Here is a 27672-nt window from a genome sequence, read left to right on the forward strand (position 1 = left end):
CAGGAATTCTTATACAGTTTTATCATAATAGCCAAAAACTAGAAACTACCCACATGTCCTAGAATGGGTGGAATGGTTAAGCTCTGGTACATCTGTATCATGAAATACTACTCAGCAATGAAAAGGAGGGAGCTATTGATACAACAACTGGGATGAGTCTACAGAGAATTATGCTGAGTGAAATTAGACAATCCCAAATGTTTACATATTGTATGATTCCCCTTATACAAAATTCCTAAAAGATGAAATTATAGAAATAGAGAACACAATCATGCTTGTCAGGGGTTAAGGAGGGTCTGGGGTCAGGAGGAAAGCATGGCTATAAAAAAGGCAACATGAAGGATCTTTGTGGTGATAGAAATGTTCTGCTTATTGACCGTATCAATGTTAATATCCTGGTTATGATATTTTACTATAATTTTGCAAGATCTTACCATTGGGGGAACTGGGTGAAGAGTGTGCAGAATTTCTCTGCATTATTTCTGACAACTACATGTGAATCTACAAGTATCTCAAACTAAAAGTTTCAGTTAAAAAAAGGAAGCAATAAATTGGGGAAAATATCTGTAGCAAGCACATAAGTCATGGGATAATAAACTCATTTTATAAAAAGCTTTAATATAAGTTTTTTTAAGTTTTAGTTAATCAATAATTAAAATAGTAAAAATCCCCCAGAATGATAGGGAAATAGATGTGGATAGATAGTTCACAAAAGAAATACAAATCACTATTAGAATTTGGAAAAAGAAATGTTTGGTAGAAAGGAATACAAATTAAAACTATAATAAGATACAATCTTCCATCTATGAAATTGACAAAAAAAACTGAATTAAAAAATATATATATCCCAAGGTGACTATGTTGCATGAAAAAAAAAGACTCTTGTACACTCCTTGGAGTATGTAAATTTGCTAGTGTTAAATGTAAAAAATGTGTCTAACTTTTGACCTAGTACGCAACTTCAAGGAATCCATCCTAAGAAAAATCAAAATGTGGTCAAAAATGTACACAGAGAAATGTTCACCCAACTTTGCAGCAGAAAAACTTGGAAACAAGCCAGTGCTTAACAATAGGGAATGATTTTTATAATTTATATATAGTATATACATACAATGGAATATAAGATCTAAAAATCATGCTTTTAAGAACATTTAATGACAAGAAAATGTTCAAGATATATTAAGTAAAAAAATAAACTAATATGTTACTAAGTGATTCTCTATGGGTCATGGGTTTACAGATTTTAAAAATTTTGTTTCTACTTTTCTGCATATTCCAAAATTTCTAAAATAATCTTTTTTTTTTACTTTGGTAATGCAAGAATGATGTTAAAGTATTTAAATTGAATATAAAACACAATTTAATGTTTTAGGTGATTTTAAAAAGTCCTCCATAATCTTAATTCTACAATATCTTTGTTTTTGCATGTTATCTTCTCTTTTTTTTTAACATCTTTATTGGAGTATAATTGCTTTACAATGGTGTGTTAGTTTCTGCTTTACAACAAAATGAATCAGTTATATATATACATATGTTCCCATATCTCTTCCCTCTTGCGTCTCCCTCCCTCCCACCCTCCCTATCCCACCCCTCCAGGCGGTCACAAAGCACCGAGTTGATCTCCCTGTGCTATGCGGCTGCTTCCCACTAGCTACCTACCTTATGTTTGGTAGTGTATATATGTCCATGCCTCTCTCTCTCGCTTTGTCACAGCTTACCCTTCCCCCTCCCCATATCCTCAACTCCATTCTCTAGTAGGTCTGTGTCTTTATTCCTGTCTTACCCCTAGATTCTTCATGACATTTTTTTTCTTAAATTCCATATATATGTGTTAGCATACAGTATTTGTCTCTGTCTTTCTGACTTACTTCACTCTGTATGACAGACTCTAGGTATATCCACCTCATTACAAATAGCTCAATTTCGTTTCTTTTTATGGCTGAGTAATATTCCATTGTATATATGTGCCACATCTTCTTTATCCATTCATCCAATGATGGACACTTAGGTTGTTTCCATCTCCGGGCTATGGTAAATAGAGCTGCAATGAACATTTTGGTACATGACTGTTTTTGAATTATGGTTTTCTCAGGGTGTATGCCCAGTAGTGGGATTGCTGGGTCATATGGTAGTTCTATTTGTAGTTTTATAAGGAACCTCCATACTGTTCTCCACAGTGGCTGTATCAATTTACATTCCCACCAACAATGCAAGAGGGTTCCCTTTTATCCACACCCTCTCCAGCATTTATTGTTTCTAGACTTTCTTTTTTTTTTTCCGGTACACGGGCCTCTCACTATTGTGGCCTCTCCCATTGCGGAGCACAGGCTCCGGATGCACAGGCTCAGCGACCATGGCTCACGGGCCAGCCGCTCCGCGGCATGTGGGATCCTCCCAGACCGGGGCACGAACCCAGGTCCCCTGCATCGACAGGCGGACTCTCAACCACTGCGTCACCAGGGAAGCCCTGTTTCTAGATTTTTTGATGATGGCCATGCTGACTGGTGTGAGATGATATCTCATTGTAGTTTTGATTTGCATTTCTCTAATGATTAATGATGTTGAGCATTCTTTCGTGTGTTTGTTGGCAGTCTGTATATCTTCTTTGGAGAAATGTCTATTTAGGTCTTCTGCCCATTTTTCAATTGGATTGTTTGTTTTTTTGTTATTAAGCTGCATGAGCTACTTATAAATTTGGAGATTAATCCTTTGTCAGTTGCTTCATTTGCAAATAATTTCTCCTATTCTGAGGGCTGTCTTTTGGTCTTGTTTATAGTTTCCTTTGCTGTGCAAAAGCTTTGAACTTTCATTAGATCCCATTTGTTTATTTTAGTTTTTATTTCCATTTCTCTAGGAGGTGGGTAAAAAAGGATCTTGCTGTTATTTATGTCATAGAGTGTCCTGCCTATGTTTTCCTCTAAGAGTTTGATAGTTTCTGGCCTTACATTTAGGTCTTCAATCCATTTTGAGCTTATTTTTGTGTATGGTGTTAGGGAGTGATCTAATTTCATACTTTTACATGTACCTGTCCAGTTTTCCCAGCACCACTTATTGAAGAGGCTGTCCTTTCTCCACTGTACATTCCTGCCTCCTTTATCAAAGATAAGGTGACCATATGTGCATGGGTTTATCTCTCGGCTTTCTATCCTGTTCCATTGAGCTATCTGTTTTTGTGCCAGTACAATACTGTCCTGATTAGTGTAGCTTTGTAGTATAGTCTGAAGTCTGGCAGCCTGATTCCTCCAGCTCCGTTTTTCATTCTCAAGATAGCTTTGGCTATTCGGGGTCTTTTGTGTTTCCATACAAATTGTGAAATTTTTTGTTCTTGTTCTGTGAAAAATGCCAGTGGTAGTTTGATAGGGATTGCATTGAATCTGTAGATTGCTTTGGGTAGTAGAGTCATTTTCACAATGTTGATTGTTCCAAATCAAGAACATGGTATATCTCTGCATCTGTTTGTATCATCTTTAATTTCTTTCATCAGTGTCTTATAATTTTCTGCATACAGGTCTTTTGTCTCCTTAGGTAGGTTTATTCCTAGATATTTTATTCTTTTTGTTGCAATGGTAAATGGGAGTGTTGTCTTGATTTCACTTTCAGATTTTTCATCATTAGTGTATAGGAATGCCAGAGATTTCTGTGCATTAATTTTGTATCCTGCTACTTTACCAAATTCATTGATTAGCTCTAGTAGTTTTCTGGTAGCATCTTTAGGATTCTCTATGTATAGTATTATGTCATCTGCAAACAGTGACAGCTTTACTTCTTCTTTTCCAATTTGGATTCCTTTTATTTCCTTTTCTTCTCTGATTGCTGTGGCTAAAACTTCCAAAACTATGTTGAATAAGAGTGGTGAGAGTGGGCAACCTTGTCTTGTTCCTGATCTTAGTGGAAATGCTTTCGGTTTTTCACCATTGAGGACGATGTTGACTGTGGGTTTGTCATATATGGCCTTTATTATGTTGAGGAAAGTTCCCTCTATGCCTACTTTCTGCAGGGTTTTTATCATAAATGGGTATTGAATTTTGTCGAAAGCTTTCTCTGCATCTATTGAGATGATCATATGGTTTTTCTCCTTCAGTTTGTTAATATGGTGTATCACATTGATTGATTTGCGTATATTGAAGACTCCTTGCATTCCTGGGATAAACCCCACTTGATCCTTGTGTATGATCCGTTTCATGTGCTGTTGGATTCTGTTTTGTAGTATTTTGTTGAGGATTTTTGCATCTATGTTCATCAGTGATATTGGCCTGTAGTTTTCTTTCTTTGTGACATCCTTGTCTGGTTTTGGTATCAGGGTGATGGTGGCCTCGTAGAATGAGTTTGGGAGTGTTCCTCCCTTTGCTATATTTTGGAAGAGTTTGAGAAGGATAGGTGTTAGCTCTTCTCTAAATGTTTGATAGAATTCGCCTGTGAAGCCATCTGGTCCTGGGCTTTTCTTTGTTGGAAGATTTTTAATCACAGTTTCAATTTCAGTGCTTGTGATTGGTCTGTTCATATTTTCTATTTCTTCCTGATTCAGTCTTGGCAGGTTGTGCATTTCTAAGAATTTGTCCATTTCTTCCAGGTTGTCCATTTTATTGGCATAGAGTTGCTTTTAAGTAATCTCTCATGATGTTTTGTATTTCTGCAGTGTCAGTTTTTACTTCTCCTTTTTCATTTCTAATTCTATTGATTTGAGTCTTCTCCCTTTTTTTCTTGATGAGTCTGGCTAATGGTTTATCAATTTTGTTTATCTTCTCAAAGAACCAGCTTTTAGTTTTATTGATCTTTGCTATCGTTTCCTTCATTTCTTTTTCATTTATTTCTGATCTGATTTTTATGATTTCTTTCCTTCTGCTAACTTTGGGGTGTTTTGGTTCTTCTTTCTCTAATTGCTTTAGGTGCAAGGTTAGGTTGTTTATTCAAGATGTTTCCTATTTCTTAAGGTAGGATTGTCTTGCTATAAACTTCCCTCTTAGAACTGCTTTTGCTGCATCCCATAGATTTTGGGTCATCGTGTCTCCATTGTCATTTGTTTCTAGGTATTTTTTTTATTTCCTCTTTGATTTCTTCAGTGATCAATTCGTTATTAAGTAGTGTATTCTTTAGCCTCCATGTGTTTGTATTTTTTACAGATCTTTTCCTGTAATTGATATCTAGTCTCATAGCATTATGGTCGGAAAAGATACTTGATGTGATTTCAATTTTCTTAAATTTACCAAGGCTTGATTTGTGACCCAAGATATGATCTATCCTGGAGAATGTTCCATGAGCACTTGAGAAAAATGTGTATTCTGTTGTTTTTGGATGGAATGTCGTATAAATATCAATTAAGTCCATCTTGTTTAATGTATCATTTAAAGCTTGTGTTTCCTTATTTATTTTCATTTTGGATAATCTGTCCATTGGTGAAAGTGGGGTGTTAAAGTCCCTTACTATGAATGTGTTACTGCCGATTTCCCCTTTTATGGCTGTTAGTATTTGCCTTATGTATTGAGCTGCTCCTATGTTGGGTGCATAAATATTTACAATTGTTATATCTTCTTCTTGGATCAGTCCCTTGATCATTATGTAGTATCCTTCTTTGTCTCTTCTAATATTCTTTATTTTAAAGTCTATTTTGTCTGATATGAGAATTGCTACTTCAGCTTTCTTTTGGTTTCCATTTGCATGGAATATCTTTTTCCATCCCCTTACTTTCAGTCTGTATGTGTCTCTAGGTCTGAAATGGGTCTCTTGTAGACAGCAAATATATGGGTCTTGTTTCTGTATTATTCAGCCAATCTGTGTCTTTTGGTGGGGGCATTTAGTCCATTTACATTTAAGGTAATTATCGATATGTATGTTCCTATTCTCATTTTCTTAATTGTTTTGGGTTTGTTATTGTAGGTCTTTTCCTTCTCTTGTGTTTCTTGCCTAGAGAAGTTCCTTTAGCAGTTGTTGTAGAGGTGGTTTGGTGGTGCTGAACTCTCTCAGCCTTTGCTTGTCTGTAAAGGTTTTAATTTCTCCATCAAATCTGAATGAGATCCTTGCTGGATAGAGTAATCTTGGTTGCAGGCTTTTCTCCTTCATCACTTTAAATATGTCCTGCCAGTCCCTTCTGTCTTGCAGATTTTCTGCTGAAAGATCAGCTGTTAACCTTATGGGGATTCCCTTGTGTGTTGTTTGTTGTTTTTCCCTTGCTGCTTTTAATATGTTTTCTTTGTATTTAATTTTTGATAGTTTGATTAATATGTGTCTTGGCATATTTCTCCTTGGATTTATCTGCATGGGGCTCTCTGTGCTTCCTGGACTTGATAAACTATTTCCTTTCCCATATTAGATAAGTTTTCAACTATAATCTCTTCAAATATTTTCTCAGTCCCTTTCTTTTTCTCTTCTTCTTCTGGAACCCCTATAATTCGAATGTTGGTGCGTTTAATGTTGTCCCAGAGGTCTCTGAGACTGTCCTCAGTTCTTTTCATTCTTTTTTCTTTATTCTGCTCTGCAGTAGTTATTTCCACTATTTTATATTCCAGGTCACTTATCCGTTCTTCTGCCTCAGTTATTCTGCTATTGATCCCATCTAGAGTATTTTTAATTTCATTTATTGTGTTGTTCATCATTGTTTGTTTCATCTTTAGTTCTTCTAGGTCCTTGTTAAATGTTTTTTTGCATTTTGTCTATTCTATTTCCAAGATTTTGGATCATCTTTACTATCATTATTCTGAGTTCTTTTTCAGGTAGACTTCCTATTTCCTCTTCATTTGTTAGGTCTGGTGGGTTTTTATCTTGCTCCTTCATTTGCTGTGTGTTTTTCTGTCTTCTCATTTTGCTTATCTTACTGTGTTTGGGGTCTCCTTTTTGCAGGCTGTGGGTTGGTAGTTCCCGTTGTTTTTGGTGTCTGTGCCCAGTGGCTAAGGTTGGTTCAGTGGGTTGTGTAGGCTTCCTGGTGGAGGGGACTAGTGCCTGTGTTCTGGTGGATGAGGCTGGATGTTGTCTTTCTGGTGGGCAGTTCCACATCTGGTGGTGTGTTTTGGGGTGTCTGTGGACTTATGATTTTAGGCAGCCTGTCTGCTAATGGGTGGGGTTATGTTCCTGTCTTGCTAGTTGTTTGGCATAGGATGTCCATCACTGTAGCTTACTGGTCATTGAGTGAAGCTGGGTGCTGTTGTTGAGATGGAGATCTCTTGGAGATTTTCGCCGTTTGTTATTATGTGGAGCTGGGAGGTCTCTTGTGGACCGGTGTCCTGAAGTTAGCTGTCCCACCTCAGAGGCACAGCAGTGACTCCTGGCTGCAGCACCAAGAGCCTTTCATCCACACAGCTGGGTGTATGACTGTTGTCTCCTTTTCTTCATATCCCAGGGCTCTTTGCTCAAAAGAGGTGACCAGGTTTAGCTTAGAGACCACAACACTTGAGGCAGCAGGAACCACTTCCTAACTGTCTCCCTCGATTCTGCTGTAAGGGTCCCGGGGCATTTGTGATAGTTCAGGTCCCGACCTCTTTTCTAGGTGAGGCCACCGCTTTCAGGGGTCCTTCCAGTCCAATCCCCCGTCCCCTTCTGCCTGGTGCTTTATCTCAGAGAGGAAGGAGCGCAGAGGGACTTGGCTGAATCAAGGGACCTGGTAGCTTACAGATGAGTTTTAAGTCAGAACGCCGCAAGACGCAATTAAATATTATTGGAACCTACTGTAAGAGTGGGAGAGGATGTTAGGAGCCTGAGAGGCTGAGTCGCATGTTATCTTCTACTTCATTATTGCATCCTGAAATTTTTCATACATACAGACAACATGAAAAAATTGTACATTAACCACTCACATATTTGCCATTTAGATTCTGTAATTAACATTTTGCTTATTTACTTGATCACAGGTCCATCAATCCATCTTATCTTTTTAGGTGTTTAAAAATAAGTTTCAGAAATCAGTGCCTTTCACTCCTAAATACTTCAGCAGGCATATCCTTAGCTAAAATTCAATATTTATTTACAGTTCTAATTTTTTTTAGTTAAAATTTACACCCAGTGAAATGCACCAATCTTGTGTTTGATGAATTTTGACAAATGTGTATGCATGTGTAACACACACTCTAATCAAAATATAGAATGATTCCATCACCCTGATAGTTCCCTCATGCCCTTTCCAATCAATCCCCAGTCTCATGCTCCCAGAGGCAAATCAGTATTTGACTTCTTTAACTATAGATTAGTTTTGCTTATTATTAAATTTTATGTAAGTGGAGTCATACAGTATGTACTCTTTTGTGTCTGGCTTGGTTGCAGCATGTGGGCTCAGTAGTTGTGACTCACGGGCTCTAGAGCACAGGCTCAGTAGTTGTGGCACACAGGCTTAGTTGCTCTGTGGCACATGGGATCTTCCCAGACGAGGGCTCGTGTCCCCTGCATTGGCTGGCAGATTCTTAACCACTGCACCACCACAGAAGTCCAGTGCATGAGTTTATTTCTGGGCTTTCTACCCTGTTCCCTTATTCTATGTGTCTGTTTTTGTGTTTTGATTACTATAGCTTTGTAGTATAGACTTAAGTCAGGGAATGTGATTCCTCCAACTCCATTCTTCTTTCTCATGATTCTTTTGGCTATTTGGGGTCTTTTAGTTTCCATGCAAATTAAAACACTTTTTTGTTCTAGTTCTGTGAAAAATGCCATTGGTGATTTGATAGGGATTGCATTAAATCTGTAGATTGCCTTGCATATGGTCATTTTAACAAGATTGTTTCTTCCAATCCAAGAACATGGTATATCTTTCCATCTGTTTGTGTCATCTTCAGTTTCTTTCATCAGCATCTTATAGTTTTCAGAGTACAGGTCTTTCGCCTCCTTAGGTAGGTTTATTCCTAGGTATTTTATTCTTTTTGATGTGATGGTAAATGGGATTGTTTCCTTAATTTCTCTTTTTGATATTTCATTGTTGGTGTATAGAAATGCAACAGATTTCTGTATATTTATTTTGTATCGTAATTTTACAGAATTCATTGATGAGCTCTAGTAGTTTTCTGGCAGCATCTCTAGGATTTTCTATGTATAGGATCATGTCATCTGCCAACAGTGGCAGTTTTACTTCTTCTTTACCAATTTGGATTCCTTCTATTTCTTTTTCTTCTCTGATTGCTCTGTCTAGGACTTACAAAACTATGTTGAATAAAAGTGGTGAGAGTGAGCATCCTTGTCTTGTTCCTGATATTAGAGGGAATGCTTTCAGCTTTTCACTGCTAAGTATGATGTTAGCTGTGGGTTTGTCATATATGACCTTTATTATGTTGAGGTATGTTCTCTCTATGCCCACTTTTTTTATGGCTGCATTTAGTCTTCGTTGCTGCGTGTGGACTTTCTCTAGTTGCAGCGAGCAGGGGCTACTCTTCGTTGCAGTGCATGGGCTTCTGATTGCAGTGGCTTCTCTTGTTGCGGAGCACAGGTTCTAGGCGCATGGGCTTCAGTAGTTGCAGCATGCAGGCACAGTAGTTATGGCTCGCGGGCTCTAGGGTGCATGGGCTTCAGTAGTTGTGTTGCATGGGGTTTGTTGCTCCGTGGCATGTGGGATCTTACTGGACCAAGGATCAAACCTGTGTCCCCTGCATTGGCAGGCAGATTCTTAACCACTGTGCCACCAGGGAAGTCCCTCTCTGCCCACTTTTTGAAGAATTTTTATCATAAATGGATGTTGAATTTTATCAAAAGCTTTTTCTACATTTATTGAGAGGATCATATGTTTTTTATTCTTCAGTTTGTTAATGTGGAGTATCACATTGATCGATTTGTGGATATTGAAAACTCCTTGCATCCCTGGGATAAATCCCACTTGATTATGGTGTATGATCCTTTAAATATATTGTTGGATTTGGTTTGCTAGTATTTGGTTGAGGACTTTTGCATCTATGTTCATCAGTGATACTGGCCTGTAATTTTCTTTTTTGTGTGTGATACTGTTGTCTGGTTTTGGTATCAGGGTAATGGTGGCCTGATAGAATGAGTTCAGAAATGTTCTTTCCTCTGCAATTTTTGGAATAGTTTCAGAAGGATATTAACTCTATTAAGGCACTAACTCTTCTCTAAATATTCATTAGAATTTACCTGTAAAGCCATCTGGTCCTGGACCTTTGTTTGTTTGGAAGTTTAATATTTCTGATTCAATTTCAGTATGGTAATTGGTCTGTTCATATTTTCTATTTGTTCCTGGTTCAGTCTTAGAAGATTGTACCTTTCTAAAAATTTGTCCATTTCTTCTAGGTTGTCCATTTTATTGGCATATAGTTGTTCATAGTAGTCTCGTATGATCTTTGTATTTCTGTGGTGTTGGTTGTAACTTCTCCTTTTTCATTTCTGATTTTTTTGATTTGGGCCCTCTCCCTTTTTTTTCTTGGTGAGTTTGGCTAGGTTTATCAATTTTGTTTATCTTTTCAAAGAACTACCTTATTTCATTTATCTTTTCTATTTTTTTTTTTAGTGTCTATTTCATTTATTTCTGGTCTGATCTTTATGATTTCTTTCCTTCTACTAACTTTGGGCTTTGTTTGTTCTTTCTCTAGTTGCTTAGGGTGTAGGGTTAGGTTGTTTATTTGAGATTTTTCTTTTTTTCCTGAGGTAAACTTTTCTCTTAGAACTGCTTTTGCTGTGTCCCATAGGTTTTAGATCATCATGTTTTCATTTTCATTTGTCTTTAGATATTTTCTTGATTTCCTTTCTGATTTCTTCAGTGATGCATTGGTTGTTTAGTAGCATATTGTTTAGCCTCCACGTATTTGTGCTTTCTGCAGTTTTTTCTTGCAGTTGATTTCTAGCCTCATAGTGTTGTGGTTGGAAAAGATGCTTGATATGATTTCAGTTTTCTTAAATTTACCAAGCCTTGTTTTGTGACCCAGCATGTTCTCTATCTTGGAGAATGTTTCATGTGCACTTGAAAAGAATGTGTATTCTGCTGCTTTCAGATAGAATGCTCTATAAAAATCAATTAAATCCATTTGGTCTAATGTGTCATTTAAGGCCTATGTTTCCTTATTGATTTTCTGTGTGGATGATCTGTCCATTGAGCTGTCCCTTGATGTAAGTGGGGTTTTAAAGACCCCTACTATTAGTGCGTTTCTCCTCTTATGTCTGTTAATATTTGCCTTATATATTGAGGTGCTCCTATGTTGGGAGCATATATATTTACAATTGTTATATCTTCTTTTTGGATTGATCCTGTGATCATTATGTAGTGTCCTTTGTCTCTTGTAACAGTCTTTATTTTAAAGTCTATTTTGTCTGATACCAGTATTGCTACTCTGGCTTTCTTTTGACTTCCATTTTTGTAAAATACCTTTTTCCATCCCCTCACTTTCAGCCCGTGTGTATCTCTAGATCTGAAGTGAGTCTCTTGTAGGCAGCATATATATGAGTCTTTGTTTTGTATCCATTTAACCAGTCTGTGTCTTTTGGTTGGAGCATTTAGTCCATTTATGGACTAAATTTAAGGTAATTATCAATATATATGTTCTTATTGCCATTTTGTTAATCGTTTTTGATTTGTTTTTGTAGGCCTTTTTTTTTTTTCCTTTTTCTTTTGTTCTCCTCTCGTATGATTTGATGAGCTTCTTTAGTGTGGCTTCCTTTTACTTTTCTGTGTGTCTATCTATTATAGGTTTTTGGTTTGCAGTTACCATGAGGTTTCTGTGTAGTAGTCTCTATATATACATGATTGTTTTAAGTTGCTGACCTTTTAATTTCAAATACATTTTAAATACCCTGCTTTTGTACTACCTTCCCCCTCATGATTACTGTTTTTTTTGTTGTTGTTTTTTTTTTTGGTTTTTTTTTTTTTTGCGGTACGCGGGCCTCTTACTGTTGTGGCCTCTCCTGTTGTGGAGCACAGGCTCCGGACGCGCAGGCTCAGCGGCCATGGCTCACGGGCCCAGCCGCTCCGCAGCATGTGGGATCTTCCCGGACCGGGGCATGAACCCATGTCCCCTGCATTGGCAGGCGGACTCTCGACCACTGCACCACCAGGGAAGCCCTGATTACTGTTTTTGATATCATATTTTACAACTCACTTTTTTGTGTATCCCTTAACTGCTTATTGTGGATACAAATGATTTTATACTTCTGTCTTTTAATCTCCCTGCTAGCTTTGTTTTGAATGATTTCCTACCTTTACTGTATGTTTGTCTTTACTGGTAAGCTTTTCCATTTTGTAATCATCTTGTTTCTAATGTGGCCTTTTCTTTTTTGCCTAGAGAAGTTCCTTCAACATTTGTTGGAAACCTGGCTTGGTGGTGCTGAATTCTTTTAGTTTCTGCTTGTCTGTAAAGCTTTTGATTTCTCCATCAAATCTGACTGAGAGCCTTGCTGGGTAGAGTATTCTTGGTTGTAGGCTTTTTTCTTTCGTTATTTTAAATATATCATGGCATCCTCTTTTGGCCTGCAGAGTTTCTGCTGAAAAATCAGCTGATAGCCTTATGGGAGTTCCCTTGTATGTTATTTGTTGCTTTTCCCTTGCTGTTTTTAGTATTCTCTCTTTGTCTTTAATTTTTCTCATTTTGATTACGGTGTGTCTTGGTGTGTTCCTCTTTCAGTGAATCCTGTATGGGACTCTCTGTGCCCAGGCAGCTCTTTCTACACAGTCCTTAGGGCTTATAAATTACAGCTGGAGGCCCCACAGCCAGACGAATGAAGCAGGGGTTGGTGTCCAGGCCAGAACCTGACCAACAAGTGAGGTTCCCTACTGCCCATGACTAAGCAGCTCAGGCAGCTTATTTTTGCCTGGGGAGGGGAACGTGGGGTGTGCAGAGAGCAGCAGAATCTACTGAACGGCTGAGGCCCCAGAGCTGCCATTATATCTGAGTGACAAAGGAGCCTTTGCTGCAGTTCTCCAATATGCCTGTTGTATAGTCTGTGAGGGGCTAGGACCCAGAGGGGCAGGCCATGGTGGTGTTTCCTGCTTTCCTCCCTACCATCTGAATCCCACTGATAAAGTTGGAACACTGGCCAAAGGTGTGCAAGTAAGAGGGGACATCTGGCTTAGACATTTGGCCAATGGGTGCATATCTGGACGCTCAATCAGCCAGCATCTTGCCAGGGTGGGTGGGGCTAAGTCAACAGGCAGAGATCACCACCTCTATCCGGCTAGAACAGAGATGTCAGGGGTGTGGGGTCACAGGGAGTTGGCAGGCCCTGAGAGGAGAAGCCAGCGAGCTCCAAAGAATCTGAGACAACAAACAACACAAGACAGCCAGCTCCTCTGTGGACTCCCACAAGCACCAGAATGGAAAAGACCCAGCCTTCTCTCCTGCCTTAGCCCTGCCCCCCCCACCAACCTGAAAGTACGTGGAAGTTGTGTTAGGAAGAGCAAGGGCTGTTTCCCACACTCTTCACCTCCTCAATCTTTCTGGAAGCATGTATGGTCCATCAGTAAGCAGCTGATGGACCTCGTCTCTTATCCTAACTGAAACCTAATGACACCACTTCCCCTGCAGTCTTCTCATGAGGAGGCCACAGGGGAGGCTGGCCCCCTCCTCATGGAACTGGAGAATTATTCTCGTTCCCCATCACTGCTTCCATTTCTCCTCCTGCCTCTTTTAGAGTCACGTCTACCTCTTTGTTGCTGTCATCTGCCTCCTCATTAGTGAGGGCTCTAGCAGTTGGTTAATTATCTTTTTTCCTATTATTGTTCCTGTTGTCATTCTTGGCAACTTCAATAACCTCATGGATGAGCCATCCAGGGGACTTCCCTGGTGGTCCAGTGGTTGGGACTCTGTGCTTCCACTGCAGGGGGCACAGGTTTGATCCCTGGTCAGGGAATTAAGATCCCGCATGCCTCGTGGTGTGGCAGAAAAAACAAAACAAAAAGCTAACAGTTAAAAAAATAAAAAGAGCCATCCAATACCTTGGGCTGTCAGTTCTGCAGACTCCTCACTTCCACACCTCCAATGAAGACATGCTTCTCCATCCTACCTACATGGTCATTTCTTTGACCTTCTCACCAATAAGTGCACCACCTTGGACACCTCCACTCTCTGACCACTGCCTCTTCTTCTTGCCACTCACCTACCTTGGTGCTCCCATCCCAACAATCCTTCAGCTCCAGCCATTCTCCAATCTACCGACCGTCTCCTGCTTTCTCACTCACTCTCAGTCATGACTCACTTCCCTCTTTAGCCAATTTAGGACACACGGTCCACTCTTACAACTTTCTAAACACCCCGTCTTCTTTGCCTCACGCTGTGTGCATTACAATCGTCTGGCTAGTTAAACACAACTGTCTGCCACCTTGATGCCTGCACTCTAGCAGCTGAGCCATGCTGACGGGTCCTCCTTTAAAGTCGGGGTCATCTGTTGCAGGTAAATAGGTGTTCACCCCCCCCCACCACCAGGCTTCCCAGGGGTGGTGGTTTACCTAGCCTCCAGAACAACGTCTCATACCTTCTTGTCTCTCTTCAAACCACTACTCCCTTTCTGCCCCTCTCTGACTCCATACCCCACTGGTGACCTTAGATCTTATGTCCTTCAAAAGCCGATGGAACTCTACCTTCTTCCCTCCACCAAAGCTACCCACCCACCTGTACCCATAACCTTTCTCTCCCTTCTTTCCTGTCGCAAAGGAAGAAGTGTCCTTTCCTCTACCAAAGGCTAAGCTTCTGTTACAGGATCCCAGGCCTCTGATTTTCTCCCAGATTCTGTCTCTTCTACATACATCATTGATGCCTCCCTCTCCACTGCACCAGTTCTATCATCTCTGTATCTCCTGACACTTCTGGGAGGTACACACTCCAGAGAGGTGGCTCGTCCCCAGTCACACAGGCCTCCCAGCTCTAGCCCAGGATGGTACCACCAGCCTTGCTGTCTCTTCCATTTTTCAAGCATTAGAAGGAGCTGCTGTTGATACTTCAAAACGTCTAGGGTCCCTCTCTCCAGAGCTAGCGATCCATCCTCCTCGTTCCTGAGGTTCAGATCATTTTTGTCGTAAGACATCTGTTCCCAGGGACCATGGCGAGGCTGATTTTGTCAGATGTAGAAGTCTGGAGAACTGCAGAGATGAGTGGGAGGAGTGTGCTAGGCCTGACAGCTAGATTCTTGAGAAAAGGTATGAAATTAGTCCACCAAGATCTGGAGGAGATGAATCTCCCTGCACTTCATTGTAGGCTTCACAGGACCTGAGAATTGAGGAAACACTTCCGTATTTCGGGCCAGGAAGCTATGGGTTCTGATACCAGCTCATGCTTTCCTGGGCTGTATGATGTTTAGCAGATGATGTAATGCCTCTGAACCTCAGCGTATTCATCTGGAAAGTGGGGAGAATAATAAATACCTCAAAGGAGATTCTACAACAAGAATGAAATGAGAGCACCCGTGTCGAGCTCTGGGCACCCAGTGAGCACTCCGTTCGGATTAGTTTTCTCTCTGCTTCCTTATTGGCCCAGCTGGATGACCCAGGCAATTGTGGGTGGGTATAGACTGGGCTGTCTACTTGTTGGGACCTTAGAAAGTCATCAGAGAGCTCCTGCCTCAGCAGGAAGGCTGTTTCTTGCACATTAACCCTTCTGTCACCTCAAAGTTTTTACCAGGGAATGCCTTTCCTAAACTCCACATTCAACAAAGCCCTAACTAGAGCCTCAGGGCAGGGAGGGAAAGAATGTAACAAACTAGCGACTGAGGCTGTCAGAGACTGGCAGTCTGCATCACTCTTCTCACAGGATGTAAAGGTGACCTGTCTGCAATTACCCAGCTGTTAGTCTCAGAGCTAAGATGAGAGTCTAGGTCTTCTGAGCCTTGGTCAAAATTTGTAACACCTTCAAAAGGCCATCAGCAAGACTTAGGACACCCCCCAGAGTGCAAATCCATTTCTTTTCACAACTAAGATATTCTACAAACTAAGATCTAGCATGACTGTGGTGCTTGATACAAAGAGTGAATCTTATTACATGTAAATTTTAAAGGGAGGAAAAAAAACCTTCCACGTAGATTATCTTAATTACCAAGTGGCTTTTAGGACTTCTGTTTTTCCCTGGTTAGAGAAAATATTTGAGTTGCTTGGGCTTCTTTTTCATAAACAGCCATTTCTCTCTCTCCGTCGTGGTTTTCACTTTCCGCTTTGCGATGTTCTTTCCATCTTTTGCATCATCTCACAATCTGTGAGATACACAGGCAGTCATTATCATCCCTTTTCCCCAAGGAGTGTGAACGTCACGTAGACCCAGGTTCAAACCCCAGCTCTGTCACTCACCACCTGTGTCAGCTTGGGCAGGTTATAAACCTCTCTCGAGCCTCACTTTCCTCAACTTTAAATAAAAATGGCTGTAATACCTTCCTCAGTAGGCTGTGGTGGGGACTGAGTTGAATACATTTCCCAAATGTCCTCGATGATGAGAATCCTCTGGGCACTTGTTAAAACACAGATTCCTGGGCACCGCCTCAGAGCCACTGAACCAGAATTCCCAGGGCTGAGACCTGGCAGTCTGACAAGCCCCAGGGATTCTTATCAGGGAAATTTGGGCAACACTAGGCTGATTTTTATAAAGTATTTATTGTGTGCCTGTCACTAAGCAGCTAATATTTACCAAGTACTTATGTATGTGCTCAATCTTCAAAATGGGGGTAATAATGACTACCAGATAGGACATTATGAGAAACGAGCAAAATAATGTTCAATGCCCAGCAAACAATACTCACTTCACTGTGTTAGTCAGGACTGTCTCAGGCTGAAATGGAAACATCTAGAGGTTCTCTCCAAGGGATGTACCTCCATCCTCCCAGCCCCGTCCATACCCCCAGTAGGAGGTTTCTCATTTTCCAAATCCCAGGGACCAAGCCTCATTTAACCAGTTTGGGTTCCAGGCTCCTCCTTGTACCAGTCACTATGGTCAAAGTTTGGAATATGCTGACTGGCCAGGACAGTGTCACCTGCTCACCCCAAGAACCAGAGCAGTGGGGAAGCCCCATCTGAGCTTCAGGAATGGGAGTGGTCCACATCCATGTGAGTCCTTCCAGCGGTCCCTTGTAGTGTTGTTGCCAGACCAAGAGCAACTGATGCTTGGCCGGCAACTACACTGATGTCTCCTTCATCAGCTCCTAAAGTCAGAGACAGTTAGCAGTCTATACAGATGCCCCATCAGGTTTGAATCTTTCTCCAGTCTCTCCCCTTGCTGGCATATTCGTGGCTATCTCGAGGGCCTCAGGCCGATTCAGCCTCAGACCTGCCCTCATCTGTCCCACCATCTCTAGCCCTCTCCTTGGCCCCGCTCACCCCTGGGTCCAGCAGGCCACAGGGGCCTGTCCAAGGGCTGGTCCAGGGACTCAGGTCAGCCATTATCCAAAGCCGCTTTATTAGGGATCCACTGGGAATCCTTCCAACCAAGAACAATGAGTTTCTGAATCAGGATAAAAACAGCCTTTTCAAGTCAGCAAATGAGACAAACTGAATTGCTCATCCCCTCTTCCCTCATCTGCCTGGCTCTTTCAACACAGTGGATGAGAACAAGGTCTCTTGCATCAGAAAGACATAGGTTTGAGGCTAGTTGTCTCATCTCTCTGAGCCTTGGTTACATCTATGAAATCTGTATGAGGATGAGGGAGGCGATGGATATAGCACATGACACAGAGTAGGAACTCATGATCAAGAATCATCACATTACCAAGAAATGCACACCCTTTTCAGGGATGATCAATCCCAGATACTACCCACTGTGAGTATTTAAAAACATAGGCTGCGCTCCAAAGCCACATGAAACAGAGAGATGTGCCACGCATTCACTACATCCTGTCCCCCCATGGCTCGGTTGTGTTCTGGAAGACACTGCACTGTGTACCTTCTGCATCTCATGACAGCTGGCTTCCCCGCAACCACACGGTGCAGCTGCGAGAGATGTGGTGCTTCAGAAGCCCAGGAATGGGAGTCCTGGGCTCCAGCTGGGCTCTGGCACTGCCTTGCAGGGTGACCTTGGGCACGTCACCTACGCTCCCTGGGTTTTGGTTTCCTCTTTCATCGAATGAGAGGGCTGGTTGATGACTAGGTGGTTTCTAAGGGCCCTTCCGTTTCAGGGGGCCATCCTATGGCATTCACTAGACCCGGTGGGGAAACCTGTCACCGGGGCTGGGCTGGGCAGGGGGTGAGGAACTGCTTCGACACAGCTGGCCCACACAGGTGGTTGCAGCTGGGGGAGGAGTCGACGGGAGGCAGTCTAGTGGAAGGCAAGAGGGCTGGTGCTGGAAACACACACCCCTGGTTTATTACTGATGCTGCTCTTTTCTGGCTGCAGGACCTTGGGCCAATCACATTCTGAGCCACCTGTGTAACAAGGGCAATGGCACCCACCTAAGGTGGTTGTGAGGATTCATCTCAAATGAATGAGATGCTGCACGTAAAGCATGGGACCCGGCACACAACAAGAACTCAATAAAGGTCAGCTCTTACTGCCTCTCCCCCTCTGGATGAGCTTCCCCTTCCTCCTTGCCATTCGTGACTAAGTTCGATGAAATGGAAATAGCCCAAACAGGTTTGACCCTGCCTCCCCCTCTTCTTACCTCCAAGTCACTGGACCTAGGTTTTCCTCATCAGTAAAATGGGCACAAGACCGTATCTCAGGTGCTGAGGTAACTGCTTGATATGACTGACATAGATAGGGTTTTCCTCCCTCGGTCCCATCAGCGTGAACCCATCCATCATCATCCACTTTACCTTACATTTTATAGCATTTACTTCCATATCTACGTGAAGTTAACCAATCCTTAAAGTCCCCATGGAGTCAGGGCCAGAAAACCTGAGTCCAGGCTTGAGTGCCTCTGGATTTCACTCCACTGCCATGTTCCTTCACCAGCTCTGGGAGGGTCAGAGCATGCCTGGCCAGTTCGTCCTCATAGTCCTGATGCCTAGCATAGGACCTGGCCTCAAGGCCACCTCCCAAGCCTATACCTGGAGCCAGAGGATGTCTGTCTGCTCCAAAGAAGAGGGCAGTAGGTGTCAGGGTACCACCCAGGGGGTGGGGTGGGTCAGTCTCTCCTGAGAACACCTCATTCTGCTGGAATTACACAGGATCTAGGGCTTGCTGTCGGGTTCAAGGCCGTACGGCTGAGAATGAATATATGTGTATAAATTACCACAGTATATTGGTATAACCCTTCTGCAAAACATGGAACCTTGCACATGAGCCTTATACATGTCACCTTTAGGTGTAGTGACTCTGCAAAGTATAACAGAGTGTCTAGTGGTAGGTTGGAAATAACCCAAACATCTTACCGTTTGGTTAGAATTAAGCAAATCAGAAGTTAATGGACTACTACATAGCCATTTCAGATACACGCTTGTAAAGACTCTTTAGAGGTAGAGAAATTATAATTAACGTTAAGTGAAAAAAGCAACCAATTTGTTTTGTACATTCCTCAGGTTTTCCTGTATTCTTTTTACAGTCTGAACAACAAAACAATGAAAGATATTCAAAGTAAGGTCCCAAGGCTGGCCTTCCTGGTGAGTGTTTTTTAATAACTCTTTTTATACCTTTCTCTCTTTACGTCACCACACCCACTTCCCTGCCCAAATGAAGTTTTTAATGAAGACAGCACACCACCGAGTCTCAAGTTGAGACCCGAAGTACCCAAACTTAGTGTATCAGGTTATATATCCTGTAAGAAAGACGATTTCATCAGGTAACCAATGTGAAGCTCGCCCCTGCACCCCCATCAGCTAGCAGGTTATCTGGAATTCATCCTAGATCAATGACCTGTTGGACTCAAAGAAGCCACCCCCAAAAAAATTGTATAAAAAGATTTATTGAAATTTATCAATGACAAACAGACATAAAACTCAAAGTTTGGCTCTTCTGAGGGGGAGGAAAACCGATGCAGATGTTCTTTTATACAGATGAAACACGGGCTAAGGGATCACACGTCACTTCAAAAGCAATCCAGAAGAGGGACAGGAAAGCAAACCTGTACATTCGCTAGGAATTTGCAGTCATTTCAGATTTCCACTAGGTAAGAAAATACAATTTTGCGTTAGTTTTTCCGTGCTCGGGTGTATGAAAAAAAAACCCAGCCGACATGCAGCAGCGTCTCCTGTGCTTAGGTTAGTAAAAATGGTCTAAGCACAGAAGGACACGTAGAAGAATTCTCTTGTCATTTTGTAAAACAAAGCGTTCTAATATTTTACAGAACAAGATAGGACAGTTTTGTTTTTAATCTTTGAAAGAGGTTGAAGTTTGAGGGTTTGCTTCTTCTCTTTTAATTAGAATTACCAAATCCATTTTACTCCTAACTCAGAAGCCTGCTGCTCTCAGCTCTCTGGCTCATCACAAGAGTGACACCAGAGTCTTCTTCGGACAGCGGAGCCCACCACCACCTGTGAAGAGGGAAAGGGGACGGGAGATGGGGAAGATCCCCCGAGTAGTGCCAAAATACGCCTTTAGGTTGCTATTTACAAACCAGGGCGCTGGCTGCCTCTAGCAGGCCCAAGAAAGGCGGAAATCACGGGAACCAGAACAAGAGGTAAGATGCGGCTGGTGCTCAGCCCCTCCTGGGCTTTGGGAAACCAAACTGAGGCCAGCCATGGCCTTCCAACCAACTCAAGAGACTCGGGAAATACCAGGAAACGTCAGAGATCTCCAAACCGTCCGCTTTGAGGGTAAGGAACAAACGCTCACTTGTGTGTGTACTCAGCTATCGCAAATTTATCAGGGACAAAACAGACACAAAGAAAAAGTAGGGGAAAAAAATAAAGAGTGGCAGTAAAAATAGTATTTTATTCCACCCCCTCCCCCCTCCCTCCCCCCACAACCCCCAGTACACTTTTCCCCTCTCGTTCCCACAGCAACGTTACAATCAGAAAAAAATAAGTTTCGGGGAGCGGGATTTGGGGGGGTACGGGTAAAAACAGTCAAATCACAATAGGAATTTTTCAAAATAGGTTATTCCACTTAGTCATCGTCTTCTCCCTCATCTTCAGGTTCTCGTTTTCGCTTCTGACCCCTTTCTTCTTCTGGAAAAGTAAGGAAAAGGCATTCAGATTAAACACGGATCCTGCCTCCTACGCAACCCCCCCGCTGGGAAAGCAGGGGACCGTACGTCTAGGACGCTTTGCCAACCCTGGCAAACCAAGGCCAGGTCCTCAGGACCCAGGTCATCTACTGTCAACTGAGGGGGCCAGCCTGCTACCCGCGGAGAGTAAAAACGCTGCCGTACCACCAAGCTCCTCTTCATCTTCCTCATCGTCTACTTCCCCATCGTTATAACCTTCCTCATCCTCCTAGGAGAGAAGATGGACACCGGACATTAGGAACGCCCCGACCATGGGACACGTGGAGGATGCCACTTTCCCTGACACCGAGCTCAGAAAGGTAGGGGCCGCCCCCAGCCCCTCAGAGCTCCCACGGACCTGCTTCGCACCGCTGAATCTAAAGCAGAGGTTCTTTTGTATCAAGGACCCCCCTTTAAGAATCTGTAGAAAGTTTTGAACCCCTTCCCTAGAAAATACCCACATTACACACCAATAGCTGCAAACAATGTCAGCAGAGGGGGGTGGATTCTATCCCCCGTTAAGAATTCCTGACCTGAAGTCCCTATAACTCAGGCAGCTCCGCAGTGTGCCCTCTTAGGGGAACAAGTTTCCCAGCCGACTCTCCATCGTGTGAAGTAGGCCGAGCTTTCATCTGTCCTCACTCTAGTTTTGGCTTCAAGAGAAGACCCCAGTCCAGACCCCAGTCTGTGGGTGAGTGCAGCCCCTTCACCGTCTTGCAAACTTGGGTCACTTGGAGGGAGGAAAAATACAATTCTCACCCCCTGCCCAGGACATCACTCCCACCTCCGTGAGATTCAGCAAGGGATGTGAATTCACCCTCAACACAGGACCACGCTTCACGCTGCTCTGGTAGATCCAGGCTAGTTGAATCTCTGCATGAACACTGTTCCTAAAGTACCAGGCAGCCCATTGTTTAATAAGAACTTGGCAATAGACTTCTTTTTGTCAAGGGAAATATCCTTTCATAATGTCACCAAATAGTTCCTTAATCAGTCTGTTTGCTAAGACTGTGTGTGTGTGTGTGAGCTCTCCTTTACTGGAAGCTGGAAATTTGCAGATAGTCAATGAGATTACTAAAAACAACCACAGCAAAAAACCAACCCCAAACCAAAAACAACCTCTACATGTTGGCGGCTCCTGACAGGAAGAGCAAGACGAAAAATCCATTAGCCAACATGACTTATTGCCCTGTCCTAGGGGGGGCCTATTTTGCTAGGTCTCTATTTTTAAAATACACAATATTCTTCAGAGGTGAGCCTAGCAGCCTACCCCTGGGTAGAAGAGACACCCAGCAGCACAACTTGACGGGAACCAAGCCTATCTCACCAGTTTTCTCACTAACCCCGACCTGCCTCTCCCCAGCTTGTGGGGGGCTGGCTGGGAGATCCCGCCTGAGCAGGTCTGTGTGGCAGACAGGTATCTGTGCCCTTGATGGAGAGAGACAGGGAACGGGGGGAGAAGGCAGGTACCTTGTCCATGCTGTCATCATTTTAAAGCTCTCTCGGTCTAAGTTTTGCAATTAGCAAGAGTTGGTTTAGAAATCTGAAAAGCCAGGGAAAATGACTCTGCTATTGAAAGACTCAGAACATCCAAACACAAAACCCAGCACACAGAGCCAGGACCTTGGAGAAGGGTGTGAAAGCCTAAAGCAGTAAGTGGGCAAACACTCCCTTGTCCTTAGACATTTTACTTACAAATTATTTTATCCTCTTAAGCCAGTGAGTTGATCCCTATTTACAACCCTGCTGTAAAATGACACCTATTGTACAGATGAGGAAATAGGTTCAGAAGGTCAAGGAACTTGTCCAGGGATACCCAGCTAGCAAGTGGTAGAAGCTGGGATCCACCCCATCACAGACACATCCCAGACCTTGTTAAAAAATGATGCCAGACAGTGTTTGGATAATGGCACTATCCGCTGTGTACAGGGGACCCTTGTCACCCTCTGATGTGGAATCCAGCAGTGTCTTATCCTATCACCCATCAGTTCAAGGCAGTCTTTGATTTTCCCTAGCACACTGTAAGTGCTCACTGAACATCTGAATTAACATACTAATGCAAAGAGGTAGAAAAAGGGGATGTGGATTCTACAGGAACTAATTTTCATGTGGAAACAAATGCCAGGCTTGCCCCAGCAGATGAATCCCCTCCCTCTTTCTTTTCCAGGGCCAGCTGCAAGGCTTGCCTCTCCCAGACCAACCCAGTAACAGGCCCTGAAGTGGGTTCAATTCCCAGCCAGGGCTCCCGGCTGCCGAGGCGGATCACTGAGGCAGTTAGTGGGACTGACTCAGAGGCAGCAGGGTAAGTGAGGGGGGCTCTGAGAGACGGTTCCCTGCCCAGCCCAACCTCTCACCTCTTCCTCTCCACTCACATCCTCCTCTTCACCTTCCTCCTCCTCCTCCTCGTCCTCCTCATCTTCCACTACCTGAGCATCTTCATCGTACTCTTCCTCTGTGCAGTGGGAATGGGGACAAGAACAAACTGGTGGTGAGCTGGCCCTTCCCTCCCACAGCACAGGCCCGGGGCCTGGCACCAGAGGTGTGGGGCCCACGACTCTCCCACGCCCATCCAGGCCCACAGCCTGGATGCTCTAATGTGACTGAACGCATCCTAAAGTAACCCAAAAGATAAGCATCCTAAAATGATCCCAAAGGTAAGCCCTCCTCCCAAGTATTACGAAGACAAAAGATCTCTCGTGGAGGCTGAGATGGGAGAGAAAATGCTGGATCAGAGAACCAAGTTACAGGCCTGGGACAGCTGAGAAGTCAATTCATTCACAAAGAGCATCTAGCCAAACGCACCGCCCTAAAGGTGAGGAAACTGAGTCGGGAGAAGTGGGAGGGGGAGAAGTGAGTTGGGGGAGAAGTGAGTTGTTCAAGGTCACACCTGGAGTTAGCGGCAGATCTGGGCCTAGAAGCCTGGTCTCAGGGCTCCAGTCCTGGGACCTTTCTGTCCCATCACAAGATGGAACAAACTAAGGCAAACAGGGTGTCTGAATCCCTTGTAAAATACTCCCACCTAACAAGGGAAAAGCACTCTTACATCTGAATTATTCAGGCAAGGTCTCAACCCTCAACTTTACTCTGGCCACAGAGACCTGCAGGGAATCCGCACTGAGCTGGCAGCGTGGGAAGGAAATGCGAGGCTCTCCTTCCTTTTCCTTCTTTCCTTCCTGTGGTCCCTGACTGCTCACCACACCACCAGGGAGCCCAACGTGCTGCCTGCAGCCTCGCCTCCTCTGCTTCCTGGGCCCCTGAGTCCTCATCCCCCTGGTCCTACCATGTGGTCCCGTGGGCGGCAGTCAGCTGGGGGCCCCACGACCTCTCCAGCTGTGACCTCATCTCCACTACCGGACCCTAGATGGAGAGAGGGGACCCTCAGGCCACACCCCACCTTCCTCCATCCGCTCATCCCCTCCCTGGAAGAGTATCTGAGTCCAGCACCACACTATAGAGAGACACTGTAGGATCTCATTTTCAGGGGGACTTTGGAAAAGGGAAAGAAACTGAAGGAAGACTCAGATGGTTTTTAAGGAGTTATTATGCAGTTGGAGAACCTCAGGATGTTTCTCTGGGGCTCAGGCCCTGTTATTTTAGGGGCGTCCATCAATGAGACAGACCAGGGACAACAGTAAACAGAGTAGACAGCCCACTCCCCTCCACAGTTCTAGAAAGAGGTCGATAGCCCTCGGGGGCCGGTGGGGGCCCCCTGACACCCAGCCCGCCCCCCCCATAAAGCCTGGCCTGGCCTCTCCCTGGCGCCACTCACCATCCTCATCCTCCTCGTCATCCTCCAGGCCCTCCACGTAGCCCTCGGCGTCCGAGTCGGGGGCCTCCTTGTCGTCCCGATCGTAGCCATCGAGATATGTGAGCTGAGGAAGGAGCTTGAACACGTTTTCTCGGTAGTCGTTCAGGTTGGTCACCTCGCAATTGAAAAGGTCTAAGCTCTTGAGGTTTTCTAACTTTTTCTGCAAGCAAACAACAAAGTTGACAGTGAGCGGCGTGGGAGGCGGGGTGGGGAGACAGATGGGGGTGAGGTGAGACGGCGTGCAGAGCTCCAGGCTCACAGGTGATGAGCACACTCTGGTTTGGCCCTGCCCGGCCGTCTCAGCCCTGGTCGGGGGGCCTCATGTTCATTCACGCGGAAGATGGGAAGTTGGACTTGAGGACCTTCGAAGCCTCATCCGACGCCAACACTTTTATTCTGCAATTACAGCTCCTGCCGTAACAGTGACGCACCTGAAATTAAGCCGGGGCTCTCGGTGCAGCAGCCAGGAGCTTTGCCGCCTGCCCCTGTGACTGAGGAGCCAGAGAGGAACTGAAAAGGCCACAGGAACAACAAACTACCTCCTTCTATGAATAATAATAATAATGGAAGTTAACATAGCACGCTTTGCTGCCTGCCCCTGTGACTGAGGAGCCAGAGAGGAACTGAAAAGGCCACAGGAACTAACAAACTACCTCCTTCTATGAATAATAATAATAATAATGGCAGTTAACATAGCACTTTATGGATTAACTCAATTTATCCTCATGACCCCGATAAGGCAGAAATAATTATTCGTTCATTTTACAGACAAGGAAGTAGAGGGCAGAGAATTGGGATTTGATCAGGCAGCCCAACTTCAGACCTGGGCTCTTACCCTTTGCCTGTCAAAAAGGACAAGAGAAAAACCAGTGAAGCATCCAGATTTTGTCCATAGTACTTAACACAATTTGCTTTATCAAAGCTTTATGTGTCGATGGGTTCTAGGCCCATATTATACCCACTTGGTGGCTGGAATCTGAGGCCCAGGAAGCAAAACGGTCATACATCTAGCAGGAAACAGCTGCCTCCTGACTTCCTACCTCACACGTCTTCAAGGCGCAGGAACCCCACCCCGGGCCAAGTCCCTGTTCCAGTGGGGCCAGGCGTAACTGGTGATTAAGGCTACTGTCCCTCAGGGTCAATGTCAGGAATGAGGCTGCTCTCTTGAGATTTCGTGACTGAGACCCCAGTCATTCTCAGCAGAGGGTCAAGGGCAGGGAAGGAGTCCAAGCTGCGGACTGGGTGGGTGAGGCCAGCACCCCCCAACCAAAGGCAGTTCCCCCACCCTCAGAAATGAGTGAAACACATTAATCACACTGATAATCAGGGAAGAAGGTACAAAACCATGTGTGGTCTGGGCAAGGGGGGGGAGGGGGGAGGAGGGAGGGGGGAGGAGGGAAGGGGGAGGAGGGAGGGGGGAGGAGGGAGGGGGGAGGAGGGAGGGAGGGAGGGAGGGAGGGGGAGAGAGGGAGAGAGAGAGAGAGACTGATCTATAATGGTTCCCAAATCACAACTAAACACACATATACAGAACTTCAAAGATATTTTCCTTTTATAATGAAATTATGAAATCAAGGCTTCCAGGTAGATCAAAATAGCTTTGCTTTCCCCAAGGAAATTGGTGGAAGACCTGAAAGAAAGTTCAATGGGAAGCATAGTCTAGTAGTTGACCCCAGGCCACAGATGAGCAGGTAAAGTCTGAGTTGGGAGGAGAAATGCCAGCTTCCCGTTCTGCCACGCTGGCCCATCAACCTGCCCTTCAAGCATCCATGAAGGGCAAGGAACGCGTTTTGGACAAGAACACAAACTGAGAGATGCCCCAACTGCCGCTCTATATACCCAGAAAAGGGAGACGTGGCACACTTGGCCACATATCCCCATGGCCTTTCCCTGATTCTAAGGTGCATGGCTTAGGAAGTAATTCTTACGTATATATTTACAATAAGTGTTAATTTAATGCGGTAGTTATTTCTACATTTCAAAAAAGCTATCATGAACCAGTGATACATCTTACAGTTGACTTCCTTGAAGTCAAGGGAATACAGTCATTCAGATCTGGGTAATGTAGAAACTGTTATTCTAACCATGAACCATGACCTGCCCCTTTCTGGCTAGTGAATCGTGAGGTTTGGGGTGTGCTCAGCTCTATGTGGACCAGCGGAGGAGGAAATGCGGCCCAGATCTCCGAGTCCCTGGTCACCATCACACCCAGGACTGGTGACCAGGGTCCCTCTTCTCTACGCCCTACAGGGGAAGGCCTGCATGGGGTTCCCGTGCCACACGGCTCTCTCTCATCCCAGGGGGCCTGTGTCAGGACCAACCCACCTCCCACGGTTCAGAGGTGCTAGCCTCTGGCCAGTGACCCAAGGAGAAAGCAGGTGACCACCTCCAGGGTCAGCTTAATTCCCGGATGGCTCCTCTCTCCCCAGTGAAGGGCACAAGCCATGCTCTAAGCCTAAAGAAATGACAGCTCGGGTTTCCAAAGCTGAGCAGAAACTATAAGAAGAAAAGCACTAGACCAGAAATTGAGACCTGGGTCCTGCAGCATCTTTCACCCTGATGCCCATTCTAACTGTGCGACCCTGGTCAAGCTCTTTAACTTCTCTAGGCCTCAGTTTCTCTACGGACGGACCAGAAGTAGGAGCCCCGACTCTATCTCATGGCACACAATTAGAGTAAAAACAAAAAAGCATGTTGTACAAATGCAAAAGTAGTATTCCCTGATATCAATCCCTCCCACCCCGGTGGAGAGGGGAGGACCCCAGTGACTCACCAGTGGCTCTATTGTGCTGAGGTCTTTAATTTTGTTGCCACTTAAGTTTAGATGCGTGAGGTTCGGACACTTTTCTGCCAATACTTCCAGGCCCCCTGAGATTCTGTTATCGCTTAGTTCAAGCTAAAGAGGC

The 27672-nt window shown here is 44.1% G+C and overlaps 1 protein-coding gene and 2 long non-coding RNA genes across 10 annotated transcripts in view; 2 read left to right on the top strand and 1 right to left on the bottom strand.

Annotated features, from left to right (window-relative positions):
- LOC132522475 (uncharacterized) overlaps positions 1 to 19911 on the top strand; it is a 58595-nt gene extending 38684 nt beyond the window's left edge. For both annotated transcript variants that reach the window (XR_009541227.1, XR_009541224.1), the window contains 3 exons: positions 18210 to 18352; positions 19357 to 19414; positions 19808 to 19911. This is a non-coding gene — a long non-coding RNA (uncharacterized LOC132522475). The remainder of the gene's footprint in view (positions 1 to 18209; positions 18353 to 19356; positions 19415 to 19807) is intronic.
- Positions 19912 to 20686: 775 nt separating this feature from the next.
- Positions 20687 to 23722, top strand: LOC132522464 (uncharacterized). 2 transcript variants are annotated; one of them, XR_009541223.1, is made up of 3 exons: positions 20687 to 21278; positions 23126 to 23260; positions 23419 to 23722. It is a non-coding gene; the product is annotated as an uncharacterized LOC132522464 (long non-coding RNA). The 2 variants fall into 2 exon arrangements; XR_009541222.1 differs by having other exon boundaries at positions 20691 to 21278; positions 23472 to 23722.
- Positions 20713 to 27672, bottom strand: part of ANP32A (acidic nuclear phosphoprotein 32 family member A) — a 38978-nt gene continuing 32018 nt past the window's right edge. Inside the window, exons 3-8 of one of the 6 annotated variants that reach the window (XR_009541216.1) lie at positions 27540 to 27662; positions 24728 to 24926; positions 23313 to 23410; positions 21492 to 21688; positions 21124 to 21187; positions 20856 to 20920 (exon numbers count right to left, since the gene is read on the bottom strand). Coding sequence is in view for 3 of the 6 variants with exons in the window: in XM_060153133.1 (XP_060009116.1) it covers positions 20859 to 20920; positions 21124 to 21187; positions 23313 to 23410; positions 24728 to 24926; positions 27540 to 27662 (546 nt within the window). In the remaining 3 variants the exon portion in view is untranslated. Of the gene's footprint in view, positions 21689 to 23312; positions 23411 to 24727; positions 24927 to 27539; positions 27663 to 27672 lie in introns of all 6 variants that reach the window. The other 5 variants (XR_009541215.1, XM_060153141.1, XM_060153133.1 and 2 more) reach the window with 5 other exon arrangements.

This window comes from Lagenorhynchus albirostris, chromosome 1, assembly GCF_949774975.1.
Source record: "Lagenorhynchus albirostris chromosome 1, mLagAlb1.1, whole genome shotgun sequence".
In the NCBI taxonomy this organism is placed as follows: domain Eukaryota; kingdom Metazoa; phylum Chordata; class Mammalia; order Artiodactyla; family Delphinidae; genus Lagenorhynchus; species Lagenorhynchus albirostris.